The sequence below is a fragment of the Monodelphis domestica genome, chromosome 5 (assembly GCF_027887165.1).
Source record: "Monodelphis domestica isolate mMonDom1 chromosome 5, mMonDom1.pri, whole genome shotgun sequence".
Taxonomy (NCBI): domain Eukaryota; kingdom Metazoa; phylum Chordata; class Mammalia; order Didelphimorphia; family Didelphidae; genus Monodelphis; species Monodelphis domestica.
In genome coordinates this window covers 219,605,509-219,625,052 of record NC_077231.1, presented here as the reverse complement: position 1 = coordinate 219,625,052, position 19,544 = coordinate 219,605,509, and the positions used below count along the sequence as shown (strand labels likewise).

At 41.0% G+C, this 19,544-nt stretch overlaps 1 protein-coding gene across 2 annotated transcripts in view; it reads right to left on the bottom strand.

The window, feature by feature from the left end:
• Positions 1 to 1,008: 1,008 nt before the first annotated feature.
• Positions 1,009 to 19,544, bottom strand: part of ARHGEF5 (Rho guanine nucleotide exchange factor 5) — a 32,955-nt gene continuing 14,419 nt past the window's right edge. For both annotated transcript variants that reach the window (XM_007504506.3, XM_007504505.3), the window contains exons 3-15: positions 18,025 to 18,082; positions 17,500 to 17,564; positions 17,071 to 17,324; positions 15,585 to 15,745; positions 14,705 to 14,857; positions 14,249 to 14,378; positions 13,896 to 13,970; positions 13,133 to 13,222; positions 11,726 to 11,883; positions 8,141 to 8,302; positions 5,186 to 5,256; positions 4,584 to 4,688; positions 1,009 to 4,226 (exon numbers count right to left, since the gene is read on the bottom strand). In XM_007504506.3, coding sequence (XP_007504568.1) covers positions 4,069 to 4,226; positions 4,584 to 4,688; positions 5,186 to 5,256; positions 8,141 to 8,302; positions 11,726 to 11,883; positions 13,133 to 13,222; positions 13,896 to 13,970; positions 14,249 to 14,378; positions 14,705 to 14,857; positions 15,585 to 15,745; positions 17,071 to 17,324; positions 17,500 to 17,564; positions 18,025 to 18,082 — 1,640 coding nt within the window. In that variant the 3' untranslated portion in view covers positions 1,009 to 4,068. The remainder of the gene's footprint in view (positions 4,227 to 4,583; positions 4,689 to 5,185; positions 5,257 to 8,140; positions 8,303 to 11,725; positions 11,884 to 13,132; positions 13,223 to 13,895; positions 13,971 to 14,248; positions 14,379 to 14,704; positions 14,858 to 15,584; positions 15,746 to 17,070; positions 17,325 to 17,499; positions 17,565 to 18,024; positions 18,083 to 19,544) is intronic.

The window sequence follows — 19,544 nt, the reverse complement described above, 5'->3', positions numbered from 1 at the left end:
TCATTTTCATAAATTTAGAGTTGGAGAGGATCTTACAGACCAGCTTCTTTAACCTCTTATTTTATGGTTGAAGAACTAGAGCCCATAGAGGTGAATTGACTTGTCCAAAGTCATTCAGGCAGCATATAGCCAAAATTCAAATTCAAGCCCTCTGACTGAATTGAGAACTCTTCAAAATACTGTGCTGCCCTGTAGCACCATGTTGAAAATAATATTAGAAAATAATGTTAATGATAAAATAATACTAGACAACAATGAAACAGAGGTAGTGTGTCATTGTGGATAGAGAACTAGTTTTGAAACCAGGAAGATTTGGGTTTAAATTCTTTTTCTGTTATATTTATTGGCTATGTGACTCCAGTAAGTTACTTAATCTTTCATTGCCTCTAGGCAGCGCTGAGACATTAAATTGTAGAAAAGGTGCCAATTGTGTCTATCTGGGGATTTCCCTCCCCAGATGTTCCTTATGTCAATGAAATGACAAATCCAGCCCCATCCCTATCCTTGTAAAATGACATTTGTCCTGGGAACCATGCCTCACAATATTGATAACAAGAGAAGGGCAAAAATACTGCTTGTTTAAAAAGACTGTGACTCTTCATTTGGCAAATACAAACTACAAGGGCCCCAGAGAATCCTAGAGGTGTAGAGCTACCAGTGCCCTTAGAGGTTGTTAAGCTTATATTCTATTCCTGGGGCAGCTAGGAGATAGAGCACCAGGCCTGGAGTTGTGAGGACATGGGTTCAAATCTGGCCTCATACACTTTCTAGTTGTGTAACTCTGGGCAAGTCTCTTAACCCTGTTTGCCCAGCCCTTGTCCTTCTGACTTAGAGTTGTCATTAAGGGTTTAAATATATATTTAAGAATATACATAAATACATACATGAATTCCATTACAATTGTGTCCCCATATCTGCTGCTGGGGAAAACAGAGAATTTCTTCTTTAAAAACAGAATTAAAAATAAGTCAGCTGATATAACTCAGGTAGGCAGTTAAGAGAGGCATCTTGGAAATGAGCTTCATTTATTTTTATTCCTCCCATCCTGGGACACATTCTTGGACAACATAAAACATGGCTCCCAGTCAACCAAGAACATGGCCACATCCAAATAACACAATAAAGAGGTAAAAGGAGAAAGTCCTAGGCTACAGTACTAGGAGATTGCCACTGCATCTCCTCCTAGAGGAAAATGACAGCTGTGCTTGCAATCACAAACTCTCTCCACACTTAATTATTACTAGGAATGGCTGGTCTGATAAGGAGGCAACCTGGTACAGTGGAAATAGAGCACAGGCTCTGGAGTCAGAGGAGCTGGGCAAAGCTCTTGACTATTTTGCTTATTGCTTCTGTGACCTGTGTGGGCAAGAAATTTAATTTTCTTTGGCCTCTATTTTGTTATCAGAAAATTAGGAATTTGGACTACAGATGACTTCTGAGTTTCTTTCCAATTCTTTTGAACTATGATGAAGAATACATCAAGGGGGCAGCTAAGTGGCTCAGTGGATAGAGCCCTGGGGTTCAGATTTGGCCCCAGCTTGTGTGACCCTGGGCAAGTCACTTAAACCCAGTTGCCTACCACTACCACTCTTCTGCCTTGGCACTAATACATGGTATTGATTTTAAGAAAAAAGGCAAGGGTTGAAATAATAATAATACATCAGCTCTGTCCCCATTGACTTCTAAATATCAGAGTAAGCTTTAGCTCCCACTCTTCCCACTTCTTTGCCCTCTAGAAAAGCCAGTACAATCAACCTCTTACTCCTCATTTAGTCCTCCAGTTTCTAGTACAAGCATCTCCAGTGAACCTCCCCACATGGCACATGATGTTTGCTCCCTACTACCTTTTCTGTCTCCATTCCCTCCAGTGCCTCATTCTTCCTACTGGACACTTTTCATTTACATTTGAGCAAACTGAGGCACAAAGATGATTTAAAAAAAGTCTGTGGACACATAGAATTAGAGTTAGGACTAGAACCCAGATTTCCTTTTGATCCAGTGCTCTCTTTATACTGATGTGTCTGTTGGAAATATTAGAGAAATGTATTTAAAATGTATATAAAGCAATGAGTATTATAGAGTAGATGAATATGGAACATGTTTGCTAAAACACCAAACATAAATCCATATCCTATAAAATGACCTACTCTGATAAATAGTATTTAGGGGACAGTTAGCTGACTCAATGGGTTGAGAATCAAACCTAGAGATGAGAGGTCCTGGATTCAAATCTGGCATCTAGACACTTCCCGTCTGTGTGACATTGGGCAAATCACTTAACTCTCATTGCCTAGCCCTTCTGCCTTGGAACTAAAACACAGTACTGATTCTAAGACAGACGGGTAAGTGTTAAATAAATAATATTAAGCAGGGTGGTACAGTGAATAGAGCCAGTCATGGACTCAAGATGACTTATCTTCCTGAATTCAAGTCTGGCCTCTAAAACTTATTAACTGTGACCCTGGACAAGTCACTTAACTGTTTGCAGCCTGTTTGCCCAAGTTTCCTCATCTGTAAAATAAGCTGGAGAAGGAAATGGCAAACCACTCCAGTATCTTTGCTAAGAAAACCCTAAAGGGGGTCACAAAGAGAGGGACACACTGAAAAATGACTAACTGATAATCAAAACAACAAAATTTAATGTCATTCAGTCTTCAAGAGGAGCCAGGATGGTACTTGTCAGGACATTTTATTTCCTGCTATGATAACTGCACTATCCTTCAAACCAGAACTCTAGAAATCTGAGAGGACCTAAGTAACTCAGTTCAACACCTTGGGATCATGTCTCCATCTTCACCAGGGCCATCTTCCTCTCAGCAGCTCTATGGTACCATCTCCATTACCCACTCTCCACCACTTCTAGCTCCAGAACTATAATCAAATCAATACTATCATTGCTTCTAGGAGGGATGAGTCACTGGATTGCCCTATTGTTCCATTTACCATTATTTCCTTTCTTGGCCACTCTTCCCTTATAAATGTTAATTCCCCCCCCCCCATTAGAATGCGAGCTGTATAAGAGCTCTCATGTTGAATCCTTAGCTCTCAGCACAGTGCTTGGCATGTAAGCATTTAATAAATACTTTTGATCTATTCATCCTATAAAGGTAATTAATCTTTCATGGAAGAGCAAACCATAGGACCACTGAATTTCCATCCCACTCAGAAATTCTGTTATATTATCACATATAACCCTCACTGTCCATAATATAGTTACTGGGGCACTCAAGAAAATGGGCCTCTATGAGTATGTTGCTGGCATAACTAATTACAGGAAGAGGCATGGAATCAAGAAACAGCTACATTCCTGAGGCCGTAGCTAAAAGAGAATCTCCCCAAATCCCTGGAGGAGTGGCAGCAAGGCAAGAACCAACAGCTGCCACAACAATCTACACCCACTGCTTACTTACAGCCCTTCATGGCACCCAACTCAGCTGAGCCTGGATTCCTTCCTAAAGCTCAACTATGTTATGAAGAATGCTAAATGCTAAGGAGTCTGGAAAGAAAAATTTCAAAGAAGTGCCAAGTTTATTAGAGTGAGAGAATCCCCCCTCACATTTTCATAGCCACGTACACCTTCCCTAGAGGCACCTTAATCTCCTCAATAATGCTGGTTCTCAAAGAAAAAGTTGTTGAAGAAGTGATGGAGTTTGGAACAAGGTATCTGAAATTCCAGTTCCAAATTATGAACCTGGGAGTAAGCAAAATAGTAAGTTTCAGAGATTTGCTGCTTGACTCAGGCTTCCAGTGTAGCTCAAATAGGTTAGATTTCATTTAGAGAAATGGCTCCCAGAGTCCAGGCCCCACCCAAAATTCCTTTGCCCAATATCCTTATCTTCTGCATACTGCGCACGTGTATGTGTGTGTGTGTGTGCGCACGCACGGACGTGTGCCACACACACACCAATGGGCAATGAGTGGAAGGTCTGAAGCTTATGTCCAGTCTTGATGGGTTTTTTTTCAGACTGTCAGAGAGGTTCTGTTACAATTACAGAGAGCTTCAGGTGACAGCTCCCTTCTGCAGAAGTATCATGTCCATGTGCCCAAAGGAATGCCCCTGAGTAGTAGTTATCTTTGGCGTCCAACCAGCTGTAATTTGGCAGTCTTGACTCTAAGTGCTTCTGATAGGTTCCGCTTTCGAACATCAGAGTTGGTGATAAACTCCACATGCGACAAAGGGAACCAGCCCCTCTCCCCATCTGACAACCTTACACCTTCCAGCCAACCTGGTGGGAGAAAGGGAGAAAGGGAGGATGATAATGTGGGTAACTAGGGAGAGGAATCACCTGGACCAAAACCTTGATGGCCTCTCCTTTAGTCTCAGACATAGAATTTTTCTCAACCACAGGGTTTCCTGAAATGGAGGCCACCCAGCAAGGCAAACCATTCCTACCCTTCCCTACCCACTCTCCCAGCTGGAGTACAATATTGTTTAATGATACTTAGTTCTCAGGAATAAAGAAAAAACAACTCTCCATTGGCATGATATTTATTATAACCCCTTTAGCTTTTAGTGAGCCTTCTCTATGAATAATCCTCTCCCTCGGTCCCTTATCTGCCTCCTTCATACCCATTCTTCTTACCATCACTGCTTTGCTGAGTCACCATCACCACATCTGCTTTCTCCAGTGCCAACTCATCATTCTCTCTAGGTTTATAGGAACGGAGACACTGAACTTGTGGGTAGTCTAGAGAACAGAGAAAGTGTATATGAGGTAAAGAAAAGGTGATTGTAACAGAGATGACCAAAGATGGGTTAGCCTTTCCCCTGAGGCTCCTTCTCTGAGTCACTGCCCAACCACCAGTAGCATGCCCCCTTCCTTCCTCCCAATCAAGAAATGATGCCAAACAGGAAGGAGAACAGTACTCAGTCATGTCTCAGACTCAGTTCTGACTGTGGTTTCTCTTTAATCTTTTAAATGAGCTGTAGCTGGAAGCAGTTGAAATGGCGGACCTTTTTCTCTCTTACTTTCTGTCACCAGGCTTTGCCTGGTCTCCAGGAATCTTGAAACTCTCTACTGTCCCAATCCCCTTGACCTAGCTATTTCTTTTAATCTCCCTCTTCCCTCACTCCACAACCACAGTTCATCTTGGAGATGAGTCAAAGTTTTGGTCCTATCCCCATTTCTTTCTCTCTCCGTCCCTCTATTTTTCCCCAGGTTTTACCTGCCCCATTTAATCTTACCCTGACATTCCAAGAGGTCTAACTCCTCTCTTGGCATAGTTAAAGCTGAGATCCAACGAAGCTTTTCACTCCTGGAAAAAGAAAGCTGGGTCACAACTCCATCTGGAACATGACAGGATTAAGATGAGGAAGGAGAAAAGTAGGGAAAGAATGGGTAAAGGGGCACTGGGAGGATGTAAAGACTATCTAGTTACGAGGTTTAGACTGACTTCTATATAAAATGCTCCAAGCAGTTAGAAGTCAGTAAAGTACTTGGGTCATAATGCAATGTGTCAGCTCCTGATTGCTCCATCTACCTTCCTTCCAATCTTTCTTTATGATTACTCTCTCCAGTTGGAATAACTCTATTTGAAAATGTGGGAATACAGTCAACTTTCAATTATACGTATGGGCTATGAACTTTGTCAATTACATATTTCTCTAGCTAATAGCATAAATATATCTGGTCCTCCTGCTTACAACATTTTCTGATCTTTGGATACATTTCTACTTTTATACCTCTATGATTTTATTCAAACTCTTTTGCCCACTTGGAATGTCTGACTCCCTCCACATCTGCTGTCAAAATTCAACCTATCAAGACTCTCTTTAGGTACATTCTCCTTCTAAAAATATCCCCTGATAATCAATCCAACTGGATGGACTCTCACTTATTCCCGTAGAGTACATATTAGAATTTTTTTGTGCCCATCTTGTCTTAGAAAAATGATGTCTTGTTTATTGTTGGAGACCTTGAAATGTTCAACACATAACAACTATTGTGAGAAAATGATTAATACAACAGAGAGACTTGCAAGCAGATGCAAGGAATGGAAGCTTGAAGGCTGTCGATCAAGGAGAGAAGGGAAGATTCCAGAGAAGAATTTGGTCAGAGAGTCAGTTAAGAAAGTCAGCAGCTGAAACTTCACTTCTGCTCTCTTGAACTGGGAGAAAGGAGCCAGCAGACCACTGCTCTGAATCCCTCACCAATAATTTAACCTTGGAAAAGATTGGGGCATAGCTCTGAAGATCCTTTTCAAGTTATTAACAATTTCCCCTCAAGGACAAATCAACCTTACTTCCATATATTGAACTTTATAATAGATTAGAGAAACCATAAATTCCCTCTACCCTATCCCTACTCCCTTTCTTCCTTTAAGATAAATCCCCTTTTGACAGTATTATATTGTGAAATTAATCTATTGAAAGGTTGCTGTTAACTTACCTTCTCTGAAGAGCTGTTAAAATCAACAGAAAGACACAGGAAGTGGGTGAGGAGGAAGGAGTGAAAATCCCAGTTTCTCCTCTAACCTTATTTCCTAGTGTCATCATTCCAGCACTTCCCTTACCATAAATATTCTAGTGAAAGAGCCTCTATTACACTTTTCGATGATTGCAGAATGAATAAAATGTTTGTCATACTCCTCTACCAACTTATGGAAAGTCTCTATAGATAAATTCGTAAATGCTTGGGGATGCAAACCAATGTTATTATTATCTAATCAGAAATTTTGCAAGAAAAATTGCAAATTTTTAGCAACCATTAAAGGAATGCTTCAAATTACTAATAAAATACAAATCAAAATGACCTTCATCTTTCACTTCACATTCAGGAAATTGACAAAAAAAGTAGTAATAAAAGTTTGAAGGGTTGCAAAAAAAAAAAAAGGTACTTTACCACACGTTGGTGGAGGCTGAATTCATTCAGCCATGCTAGAAATCAACATTGTTGGAATTATAGAAAGTACGAGAAATGTTATAACCTTCAATCCAGAGATTTTGTTGTGCTGAAAAGTAAGGTCTCGTCTACACGGAAATATTCATAGCACTTCTTGTAGCACAGAAAAGGTGGAAACAATGAAGATGTTCTCTTACTGAAGAATATTGAAACAAGTTGTGATACATGACTGTAACTGAATATTACTGTGCTATAAAAAGATAATTACTATGATAAAAACAGAGGAGTATGGAAACATTTATATGAACTGATACAAAATAAAGCATAAGCAGAATTCAAAAGCAATGTACACAATCTAATACCTTAAATGGACAAAACAATAGAAAAGCAATTAAGTGAAGTTATAAGGACCAAGTTCCCTGTCCCTCCCCAAGAGATCAGAAGGCACTCCCTTTTCTTCTTCTTTGCAGATGAGGGGGACTGTCATTGTGGAATACTTCAGATGACCTTATAATTTTTTAATATGTTGGTATGTTTAACTGAGCTTCTTCCCCATTTTTTGTTCTTTGTCATAAGGAAAGGCTTTATGGGAAGGAGAGTAGGGTTACAGTGAGAAACGAAGGTGATATAAAAACAAAACAGCCATATAAATTTTTTTAAAAGGTGAATTTTTCAGTTTTTCTCCAAATTATGAATAACTCCTTCCAAATTAGAGATCTGGGGAAGAAGGAAGAAAGTGAAGAAGTCTAGGAGCAGGGAAGGGGGAGGGGAGGGGAAGTAGGTATATTTTGTGTTTTATATTCTAGGAGAGCATATTCACATAGATTTACTGGCCCAAAAAAGAATGAGCATTTTCTTGGCTTCTACTTTCAGTCTCCAATCTTGGGAAAATTAACTTCTATTCTTTTCCCAAATGATATCAAATAAAATATGAACAACATTGTGTAGACCTTGAAGCATATGCCTCTGAGCTATTATGATTATATTTTTATTCCCTATAATCACTTCTATCTTTCAACTACTGACTCCTAGACCTCCCTTCCATTAAGGTTCAAAGAGCAAAAAATGATCTAATCCCTTTTAGGGATGATGATTAATCAAGACTCACATATGGTTTTCTTGTCCCTTTTTGGTCATTAACTCTTAAAGATTGGGGTTGGGTCTCTCTATAGACTCTAGTCCTAGAGCCCAGAATGAGCTAAGTAGCTATGTGAGTGTTCCTTAGGTCTCCTCCTGCTTCATCCCACTTCCTACTAATGCCCTCTTTCATTCCCTCCCAGAACTGATCCTCATCTTACTGAGTCTCTGTACGAAAGAGGTACTCGGCCCCGGTGCCATGTGCATTGTTCCGGAGAAAGAGGCGGAAGAAGTTCTTGTGTGGCCCGTGTAGCTTCATTTCACACTTCTCACCCCGTATAGATGAAAAAGGGGAATGGTCAAATACCAGGAAGCGGTTGCCCCTATAGAGAAATAAAGGGTGTCATCCCTATTCCACAGACTTCATTTTTTCTCATTTACAATTCTCAATCCCTCTCCTACAAAGCTTCCCCCACCTGCAGATTCTTGTATGAGTCACAGAAAGGCAGTCATTTGACTTAACAAATTCCTGCCTAGGACTCTGAGTCAGGATTAGTTTGGCCTGGGATTTTCCTAGGGAATCATACTTCATTGGTCAAATGATCTGAGAAGTTAAATCTGAGGTATCTGTATTAGCTCTGGATCAATCTTGATCCCCAAAAGATGGTTCAGACTTTAACCAAGATTTGGGCCAAAGTATGAGAAACCCAAGTCAGTATGTCAGTCAGTCAGTTACCATTTACTAGGCATCTAATATGTGGCGACTGCTTTATATCCTCAGCTAAGAACTGGGAATATAAAGCAAGACAAAACAAACAAAAAATAAAAACCTAAAAAGAATCTCTACTTTCAAGTTTTTCGTAGTCGAATGAAGTAGACAATATGCAGACAACCATGCACAAATTATATACATAAAACATTGAGGTAGTCTCAGAGGGAAGGCACTAGCATTAAGGGATATCATGTAAGTATTTCTGCAGAAGGTCTTCTTTAGCTGAGACTTGAAAGAAGCCAGGAAAACTAGAAGGTGAAGATGAGGAAGGACAGCATTCCACATTTGGGGGATACCTAGTAGAAAGAATTGGAGTTAAAAGAGGAAGCCACTGTGTCTACCAAAGTGGAGGATAAGGAAGGAAAGAGAACAGACACATACAAGAGGAAGATGACCCCAGCATGGGCCCCACAAGTGCTGAGGGCTTTGTGGCGAGTGCCCCTGGATAGCAGGTGGAAGATGGCGTGGAGGATGAAAGCATAGGACAGTGTAATGAGCCCAGCATCTAGGGCTGGTGGTAGCAGTGTGGTGGCCAGACCATACCAGATGTTGACTTGCGGATCTCCACAGGGCAGTCGTGCTACACCCATGTGCTCACAGTCATTGTGTGGCATTGCTCTCCTCCCACAGTAAGACAACTTCTGAAGCAATGCTATAGGTGGCACCATGACACACATTCCCCGAACTACAGCAACCACTCCTGTGGCCCTCACCACTTGGGGAGTGAGGAGAGTGCCATAGTGAAGCAGCCAGCAGATAGCCAAAGAGTGTTCCAATGCCATGGTCAGCAATACTGAGGACTCTGCCACGAAGGCCACATGGGAAAAGAAGAGTTGAGCCAGGCAGACCCCAAAGGAAATCTCTCCAGAGAAGCCCCAAAGCACACTCAGGGCTTTGGGCACTGTGGCTGTGGAAAGCACCAGGTCAGCCACAGCCAGCATGCCTAGTAGCTGGTACATAGGGGCCTGAAAGGCTGGGTCAGCTGCCATGAGGACAAAGAGCAGGGAATTCTGAATCACTGCAGTCAGATACAAAAGGCAGATGGGCACAGAGAGCCAGGTATGGGCACCTTCAAGGCCTGGAATGCCCAGAAGGACAAAGGTCCAGGACTACAGCTGGGATCCAGAGTCAGAGAAAATGGGAAGGGTATAAATGAGATGTTTTGAAGGTAGAAATAATGGTACTTGACCACTAATTGGATATGGAAAGTGAGAGAAAAGAGGAAGTTGAAGATGACACCTATGTTTTGAGACAGGGTGACTATGAAGATGGTGGTATTCTCAATAGGAATGAACAAGTTAGGAAGAGGTGAGGGTTTAAGGTAATGAGTTCACTTATGGGACTGAGCTTAAGATGTCACTGGGCCACTTAGTTCTAGCAGTTTAACAGGCAGTTGGAGACATGAGACTGGAGGCTTGGAGAGAGATTAAGCTTAGACAAAAAGATGTGAGAGTCATCTGCAGAAAGATGATAATTGAATGCATAGGAGTTGATGAGATTGCCAAGTAAAATATTCCAGAGGGAGAAGAGGGCCCAGGGCAGAACGCTAAGGGACACCTGTGGATAGAAGGCATGAATTGGATGAGGATCCAGCAAAGAAGACTGAGAAGGAGCAGCTGGACAGTTAGGATGGGTACATATTGTAGGAATTTTATTCAGAACAAAGAGTTAAGTTGTACTCATAGCAAATAGTTAAAGTTGCAAAGAATTAAGAGGAGATCAAGAATAAAGAATGCAGAAGATACCTACTGTATATGTCTTTCTTAAGGAGTTTAGTATAAAAGGGAGGAGAGATAGAAGCTGATAATTAAAGAGGATGGGCAGATCAAGTGAGGCTTTTCTGAACACAGAGAAGCCATGGGCATGTTTGACGGCAATAGGGAAGCAGACAATAGACATGGAGTAATTGAAGACTAGTGAGTGAGCAGTGATAATGAAAGGAGGCCATCTCCTAGAGAGGAGAGGATAGAAAGGGATCACTTGTGAATACAGAGGGAGCTTGTCTTAGGCAAGAAGAGCCACTTCTTCATGTGAAACAGAAGTGAAGGAGGAGTTATTGGAATAAGGTATCTAATTGTGAGATGAGGAAATGGAGAAGAGGGAGCTCTCTATGAGTGGCCTGTTTTTTTGGTGAAATATAAAGCAACATTCTAAGATGAGAGCATAGGGTGTGGGAAGCAGGAGTTATGGAAAGTTGAAGAGTGATGAAAAGGTTTTGAAAAGCCTTTCTTTTGAGTGGGAGAGTGAACTGATCAGGCAGTTGTCGGATTGCCTGGCCACAGTGAGGGCTAAGTTGAGGTTGTTGTTCAATAGTTTCCTTCATGTCTGATTCTTGGTAACCTCATTTGGGGTTTTCTTGGCAAAGGTATTGAATTGGTTTGCCATTTTTTTCTTTCTCCACCTCATTTTATATATAAGAAAACTGAGGCAACAGGGTTAAGTGACTTGTCCAGGGTCATAGAGCAAGTAAGTGTGTGAAATCAGATTTGAACTTGGGAAGATAAGTATAGCACTCTATTTATTGTGCCACTTAGCTAGATAAAGTAACATTAACTTTTAATGTACTAAGTCAGTCCTCTGGGTTATGCTCACTCCAACAAATAGAATCCGAGAGCCTCAAGGGTCTAAAAGTAATGCAGTTTAAAAACCTTTGAGACCAAGATTGACCCAAAATGCTGCTAATTGGACTGAACACCCACTCCAATCTTGGGCATTAAATCACTGAGCTATACTTAGAGCCACCAGGGGATGCAAATAATTGAATCACCATTCTGAGTTCCAGGTCAATTACTGAATTTCACGCTCTAAATTCTGACTCCATCCCAGAAGCTTAATCAATCCCTGGGTCTCCTCCCTCTTTCCTGACAGTGCCTTTCTATGACACTATGAGTTGTCAAGAGGTGTATGAAAAGGATCCCTCCTCGAATATATCCCATCCTTCCACCTTTCCCCACCCCCCACCAGCCAGACTAACACTGTCAATTCTGCACCTCCCCCCAAGATTCCCTCCCTGCCTCCCCATCCAGTCACTGACTCTCGAGGTCGGGACAGCAGCAGGAAGTCATTGAAGAGATGCAAGTGGACAGGTCGAGTGGCCAGTTTCCTTCTAAGTCCAGGTAACACATTGGACTCAAGGGCTGTTAGCTCCCCACTCTTCACCAACCACCGTGACTGTGAGATCAGCGGGAAAAACTATGGAGAGGGAGAAAAGAGAGAGGGCAATGTCACAGATAGGACCACAACTAAATTCTTCCATTCTCTTTCCTCCACTCTGATCCTTATTTTCTAAGCTATTTCCATCCTTCATTCTCCACTCACACACACCTGGGGTCTTTCTTATACCTTCTTTTTATCTTCTCCAACTAAAGATAGCACTGTACAAACTTTTTTTTTTTTGGGGGGGTGTTGAAGGCAGAATTCTTCCATGTTTGGGATTGGGGAAAGATTGAAAAGACAACTAAATTTCCCAGTCTGGTAACCCTTGTCTAAAGAGAAGTTAGGGATCTGATTAGCAAAAATGGGAACCTAGGAATTACTAAGAATTGAAGGAATAGAAGTTAAGGAATTTCAATACCAAAAGGATATTCATTGGAAACTGTTCTGGGAGCCAGTTTATCTTGTGTTATAACTAAGGATTGAGGAGAAAGTTCTGGAGAAGAACACAAATCATATTTAGAAATTAGAAGTGAGAAATACAGAGGTGAAGGCTTCATTCAAGATTTAGGATTGGGGAACAAAAATATCTGTTCTGGGTAAGATCTAGATGGAGAGGGCATCTGAAATGTAATGGTGTTTGGGCTAGGGGGTTCCTGATAATAATACTGATAATTATCATAATAATAAAAACTATCATTTATATGACATTTTAAAGTTTGCAAAGACCTCTATATATTATATTCTCATTTGATTTTCCTAATCTTGCATGATAGGTCCTATTATTATCCTGTTTTACAGATAAACAAACTAACATTAATAAAAATTAAGTGACTTGCCCAGAGTCACACAGCTAGTAAATATTAGACAAAATCTGAACTCAGATATTTCTGAAGTTCCACTTGATACTGAATGTATGATACTGAAGCAAGAAAGATGGGAGATGAAGGGCGTAAGGCATGCCCTGAATTGAGTTTGAATGTGGGATATGTGTCTTGGGTCAGGTTTTATAAACAGAGGTTACTTTATGAATTCCATCATGCACTGGTGATTAGATAGGATTCTAAGAATGAGAACACTAAATACAGAATTGTGGAAGGATAAAATGTTAACAGATTCTCAGGGTTAATGGGTTAGGCCAACTTAACAAAAGACTAAACCTAAAGTCAAAGGTACAGTACAACGATACTTAAAAGTTCATTTGGGAACTATAGGGCCAGACAGATTCAGGGTTGGGGGTAAGAGGTTGGAAATTGGAGGTTGCAGTGGGAGATGGGAGGGGGCTCACTCTGCATTCAAACTCAATCTTCTGACTTAGGTAGATCAGTTCTTCTGTCCGTCGCATTCGTTGGACATTGTTATTGCAGTCTCGGATAAGCTGAAATATAGGGAAGACAGGGAAACAGGAAGAATACAGATATTAGAGGTTTTGGCCTTTGATCATATGGCTAAGAAAATCCTTTGTTCCAGAATCTGGAGAAATACAGCATCCTTACTCTTCATTGAAGAGTTGAAATTGAGCCTCCAGGCTCCTATATTCTTTAAGACAGAAGGAAAAGATGCCTAGAAGAGATGAGGGCACATTCTCTTGGTACAGGATATCTGTGGTAGAGGAAAGACCTGTTGACTGGGTAGAATTGGAGGAGAGTAAAGTGTGCATGGGTGCGTTTGTGTGTGTGTGTTTGTGTGACAGAGACACAAACATAGACAACAACAGAGAAACAAAGACATAGAATGAGAGGGAGAGGCAAAAAGAGAAAGAAGAAAAAAGAGGAGAGGAGGCTTCATGGAATGAGAGTAGAGTGAATGTAGGGCAGAGAGAACTAGACTGTCGTTTAAGAGGACATTCATCCTTGTTGCTTTGGATTCATAGGACTGGACTAGATAAGAGTTCTCTATGGGCAAGGAAGAGATTCAAGTAGACATATTGAGTAGCCAGTTTCCTCAGTCGGGAGAGACTGGACTTAAGGGCTATTAGCTTCCCACTCTTCAGTCATCAAGACAACCAGATTAGTGGGAAAGGGTAGAATGCAAATTTAGGAACTACTTACCTCTTCTAAAACATGATGTGCTTCTGTGGCCTCTGCTTCTTCTGGGGAGCCAGGCTGTGTTCTCTTAAGAATATTCTGTGGCAAAGGAATTCCAGAAATGTGGAGGAAGGACAATTAAAAAGGCAAGGGAAATAGGAAGGGACATTATAGTAGGGAGAGGACGAAAGGCAGGGCATGGGTTAAGATATAGGCAAAAGTAAGATGATTTATATCACTCAGGAGTCTGGAATGGCTTGAGATAAGTGATTGGCACACTGAGAGAGTCTCGTTATGGAGACAAAGTACATGAGGTTGGATCTTCAGGCCTGGAGGATACTGAGATGGGGTAAGGGGGAAGAGGGAACCCAAATTACCTGGAGCAACAGTTTGAGACGGGTAATACGCTGGAAGGGCAGTATCAGAAAGGACTTTAGGGAAAGACGCTGGCAGATAGGGTCACTCTCAAGCTTTTCCAGGACCTCCCGGAAATTGTTGTTGCTGCTCCTATCATTAACACAGAAATTTAGGTAGAAGAGAAAGGGTATAGTTAGAGAAATGAGAACCATGGAGAAGGTATGGACTCTGCTTAAAGCAGCTAAGGCATGATGTGGAAAGAATGGACGGGGGCATGGAGATCTAGAAGGTGGGGAAGCAGGGGCACAGACATGCATATTTTGGAATATTTTGGAACTTGTGGAAGTTCAAGGTCTCAAAGTAAGCATAAGGTACACTACTCATAATAAGTAGGTATAATTAATTGGGGGATTGGAAGGTTCAATAGGGTTGTAAAAAGGAACTATGCTAAGATGAGGCAGAGAAAGTAGTCTCACAGCAGAGTTTGGAAAGTGCGCTCCTGGTAAGTCTGGTTGGTGACGTAAGGTAGGTAGACACGCCGGAAGGCAGGTGCATGGGTCAGGACCACATCACAAACATGGAAGGTAAAGATGTTGTGCTCGAAGTTCTCTTCTAGGTCCGAGAGAAACCTGTGGTCCCCCCACCAGATGTTGTGAGAAATTTGAGTCTGAACAGAATAATCAAGAGTATTTTCCCCAACTCTGCTATTCCGTCAGCTACTGACTTCTCTACCAAGTACTTAATTCCATCTCTTAGAGTCTCTCAGATATCTGGGAGATCATCCCAGTATTTAAAAGTATTTAAAATTGCCTCTTCCCTTCTCTCTCTCTATCTCTGAAGGAAACATGATCTTTGAGAGGCAGCATGGTACACTGGGAAAAGACATCTGTGTTTAAATGATGGCTCTGACACCAGCAGTATAAGCCTGAACAAATCACTTAATTCAGTTTCCTTATCTGTAGGAATTATAGATTCTGTATTATATTTATTTGAAACCTCTTTTAAAAAACCCTTATTTTGCATTAAGTATGGATTCTAAGGCAAAAGAATAGTAAGGGCTAGGCAATTAGGGATAAGTGACTTGCCCAAGGTTACATAGCTCAGAAATGTCTGAGGTCATATTTGAACCCAGGTCCCCCCAACTCCAGGCCTGACATTCTTCTACTGTACTACCTAGCTTCCCCTTTCTTTGTAAACCTTAAAGAGTTATATAAATGTGATCTCTTATTGAAGCCTCAAATTCTTACTAAGGTCTGGGTAGGGAAAAAAGGCTGTTAACAGGAAAGGATATTAATTTTGCTAATCATTTGTGCAAAGGAGACAAAGGAAAGTGATTCTGGAAGAGGGAAATCTCACGTGGTGCTGACATCCCGCACATCTTGTAGACGAGAGAAGAGCCACTGGTGTTCCTGGTTAGACAACGTAGCCCGGAGCTGTGGTGAAAGCTGGAAATGGTCTACAGCCACATGAAGACTTCGCAGGTAGGAAGCTTCTGACATGATAAGTTCAAATTTGGCCTGAGGAAACATGGGAGGGGACTAAGTAGAAAGGAAGAAAGCTGAAGAAAAACATCAACTGAAAGGGGGAAAATACGGGGACTGAATAAGAAAGTGGCCTCTACCATTCAAATTCTATGGAAGTTCCTTTACTCCTGATCTTACTTGGTCTATTTCCTTCCTCTAAGATTGATTTCAAACACGTACAATTTAAAGAAGATCAATAGCCTTCCACATAAGTCTACTACCAGAGAAACAAAGATAGTTTGAAAAGTTAAAAGGCCCCCACATCGTCAAGGTGAGAACCCAAAGCAAAATCTTCTCCACAGAAAGGCTACTCTTTTCTCAAGACTTTTATATTACATTTACCCACCCAAGAGGCAGAGGCCACCCTAATGGACACAAGAAAGGAAGAAAGAAACAGTGATTTATTAAATACCTATGATCTGCCCATGTGCTTTGTGCAGATTATATCATTTAATCTTCATAAATACCTTGAGAGAGATTATTATTGCTCTCATTGCAGTTGCTCTTGTTACCTACAGGTTAAAGTTGAGGAAACTGAGGAAGACAGGGCAAATAACTTGCCCAGGACCACACAGCTATTAAATGTCTGAGATTAGTCTTGAAACTCAGGTCTTTCTGACTCCTACTCCAGTGTTCTAAATACTTCTCTGTCCCACACAAAGGTACACTGATCAAAATGTTACTTAATTAGCCAGCGCCAAGCCCAGGACACTATTAAGTGCACTTAATAAACACTTAATGAATTGAATTCACAGGGTCTTTAGCCTACATGGAAGTAGCAGTGTGGGCAAAAGACAGGCAAAAGAATTCAGTTTCTTCACCACTTTAATCCAAATTCAGAAACTAAGATCAGACTCAGCCTCTTAAAATCTGTCTTCTGCAGCATAAATGCCACCTTCTGCAGATCTTTCCCAAACCCCGTCAGTTGCCAGAGCCGTCCCATCTACAGTTTCTTTCCAACAATTCTGTCTTTATCTTTTATATAGGCATTTATTTATATGGCACCTCCTTCATTCAAATGTGAGCTTCTGGAGGGCAGGGTCTCCTTGTGTTTCTTGGTATCCTCAGTACTTATCACAATCCCTGGCACATAAGTGCTTAATAAATATTTTTTTTGTGATTGATTGATTATGAATGATATAGAAGAGAAGAAAAGGTAAGATGGTAATAGCTTAGACATGGTCTAAAACTCTTCAGAAAGGATGTCTCTATAAGCTGATGGATGGGGATCCTATTTAAGTGGGAAGAGAGCCAGGGGTGGGATTGATACTGATCTTTATCTCCAAAGCCACCCGTCCCCTGTCCCATCTTTCCATTACCTCTTGCAGTTTTTGGTTCTCATGAGTCATAGAGAGTAGCATGGTGCTATTGCGTACTCGAGGGATATCCTGCCATAAAGAGGCACTCGAGGCAATAGAGAGGCGCTGCAGATAAGAGTCTGGGATGACTGGAGACTTTCGAGGCTGTTGGGGGGAAGCAGGGCTAGACACCTCGCTTAGGCTATCCAGCCTCTGCTGGCTTTGGATCTCCTTGTTTAGAGCCACATCACTATATTCCTGGTAAAGTAGGTGAGCTGGAGAAGGGAAGAAAGAAAGAAACAAGAAGAGAAAATGGAATATGGTTAACAAAGGGAAAAATAAACAAATTCAGAATGAATTCATTAAACTGGCCCTAAATTGACTCTCAATTCTTATTGCCATTGATACTCATCTCAGCCTGGGTTTACAACTTTGCACCAAAGTACTTACAGGAATTGATGAACTTGGAGCAGCGCCTGGCAACACTACCCATCCCTTCCCTTGACTTCTTCTCTCTGTGGAGTAGAGATGGTCAATGGGTGGTTGAGTTTTGGGAAGTGACATTCACTAATTAGGCACCATAAATATGCTCTAAAGAAATGTTGAAATAGGATCTGGGGCTCTTTAGGATATTTCTGAAGCCCCCATGAATACAATGGATTATTTTTTGGGAGACAGTTGAGAGGAACAAGACTTGGAGGAAAGGGTCAGGTAGATCAGATCTACTTATAAGTCCAAGGAGTTTCTTCTGCTTAAATGATTCCTCTAGAATCTTGGTGTTCATAATTTACACCTTCTCCATGACAATGGATAGATAGGGACAATGGAAATTTTGAGGGCTTGAAAGAAGAATTTTTTTTCCAGGATCTGGACATTAATTATCCATAAATTGAGAATTTGAAAGAAGCTTCAGTACCCCGAGGAAAGAGGATGTGTATGTTTAGGAAGGGGAGGGTTACTTGCAAAAAAACTCACTGAAGAACAGTTGTGTCTGAAGGACAGAGAGGTCTGTCCATTGGAGAGGCTTCGCCATCTGGAAATAAAAATGGAGAAAATTATTTAGATTACGTAGACTCCAGCGGGCAATTTCACAATAGTGCAGTATGGAACTTAAGGTCCCAGACAGGGAAACACTGGTATTGCAGAAGAATGTAGGACCCTGACTTTCTAGCCACCAAAAAAGCTCAAGAAATCAAAGGCTGTATTATTAAGGCCACAGCATTCACAAAATGGAGGAAGTGCAGACAGTTCCACAACTTTGTCTGGAGCAGACCTCATCTGAAGTGTTGCATTTATTTCTGGGCAAACTGTATTAGGAAGAAAATTGACAAGATGGCACATATCCAGATGAAGATGACCAGGAAGGTGAGAAGAATAAGAACCCTGCAACAAAGGATTAGTGGAAGGAACTTGGGCTATTAAGCTGAGAGAAAGGGAGAAGAGAGGGATATCACAGCTGTGTTAGTTTTCTCATGGAAATGGCATTAAACTAGTTTATTTTGGCCTCAGTGGCAGTAGTGGGACCAGTGGTTAGAAGTTCCAGAGAGGCAGATTTCACTTTAGCTCTAGAACAACTTAACAATTAGAATGATATAAAAATGGAACTGGAACATTTTAAAGTAGTGAATTTACTGTTCTTGGAGGTCTTGAAGTAATGGCTGAATGACCACTAGTTGGGGATATTTGAAAAAGTGTTCTTCCTCAGGCTTGAATTGAGTTAGAAAATGACTGGGTTTCCTCTAATTCATTCTCTCTCTCTTTCTCCATATACGTCCATATCCATATATGTATATATATGTAAATATATATACACACATACCTATATATACTATATATATTCATATACATTCTCTATATGTAGGTGAATCTATGAGTAAATTTTCTCTGCCTGTGTCTCTGTGTGTGTTAGTAGAGCCTGTCTTTGTCAAAAATAGGGACACCCCAGATTAGCAGAATCCTAAATATCCATTAGGGATTCCTATTTAGCTAGAGATTGAATTAGATGACTTCTAAGATCTTTTCCAATTCTGAGATTCTTTTATTCCCAATAAGCAGTCATCCAGATCTTTTTGAAGATAGTGATGGGAAATCCACTTATAAAAACTTTCCTTTTCAAGGGACAACATAGGATCCCGAGGATTAAGAAAGGAGACAGATGGCAGCCACGTATTTATGTCTGAAGAAATGAAGAAGAAAACCATTACTGTCACATTAAGGAAATACTGAAGTGTTTTGTACATTGGGTATGTAACTAGTGAGCAATACACAAATATAAGCACCATTCTGATGGGGATAGCACTTAATTGAAGTTTTTCCTGACTAGACTAAATTCTAAAATGGAATGTGGTGTTGAGTTGGTCTACATGAGGTCCCTGAGGTTAAACTATTCACCCAAGCACCTCTGGGGGATTTAAGGAGATGAGTTATTTTCTTTGTTCTCTGGAAATTACTGAAAAAAAGCTGGGAGCTGAAGGAAGGGTTGAGTTTCTGATAAT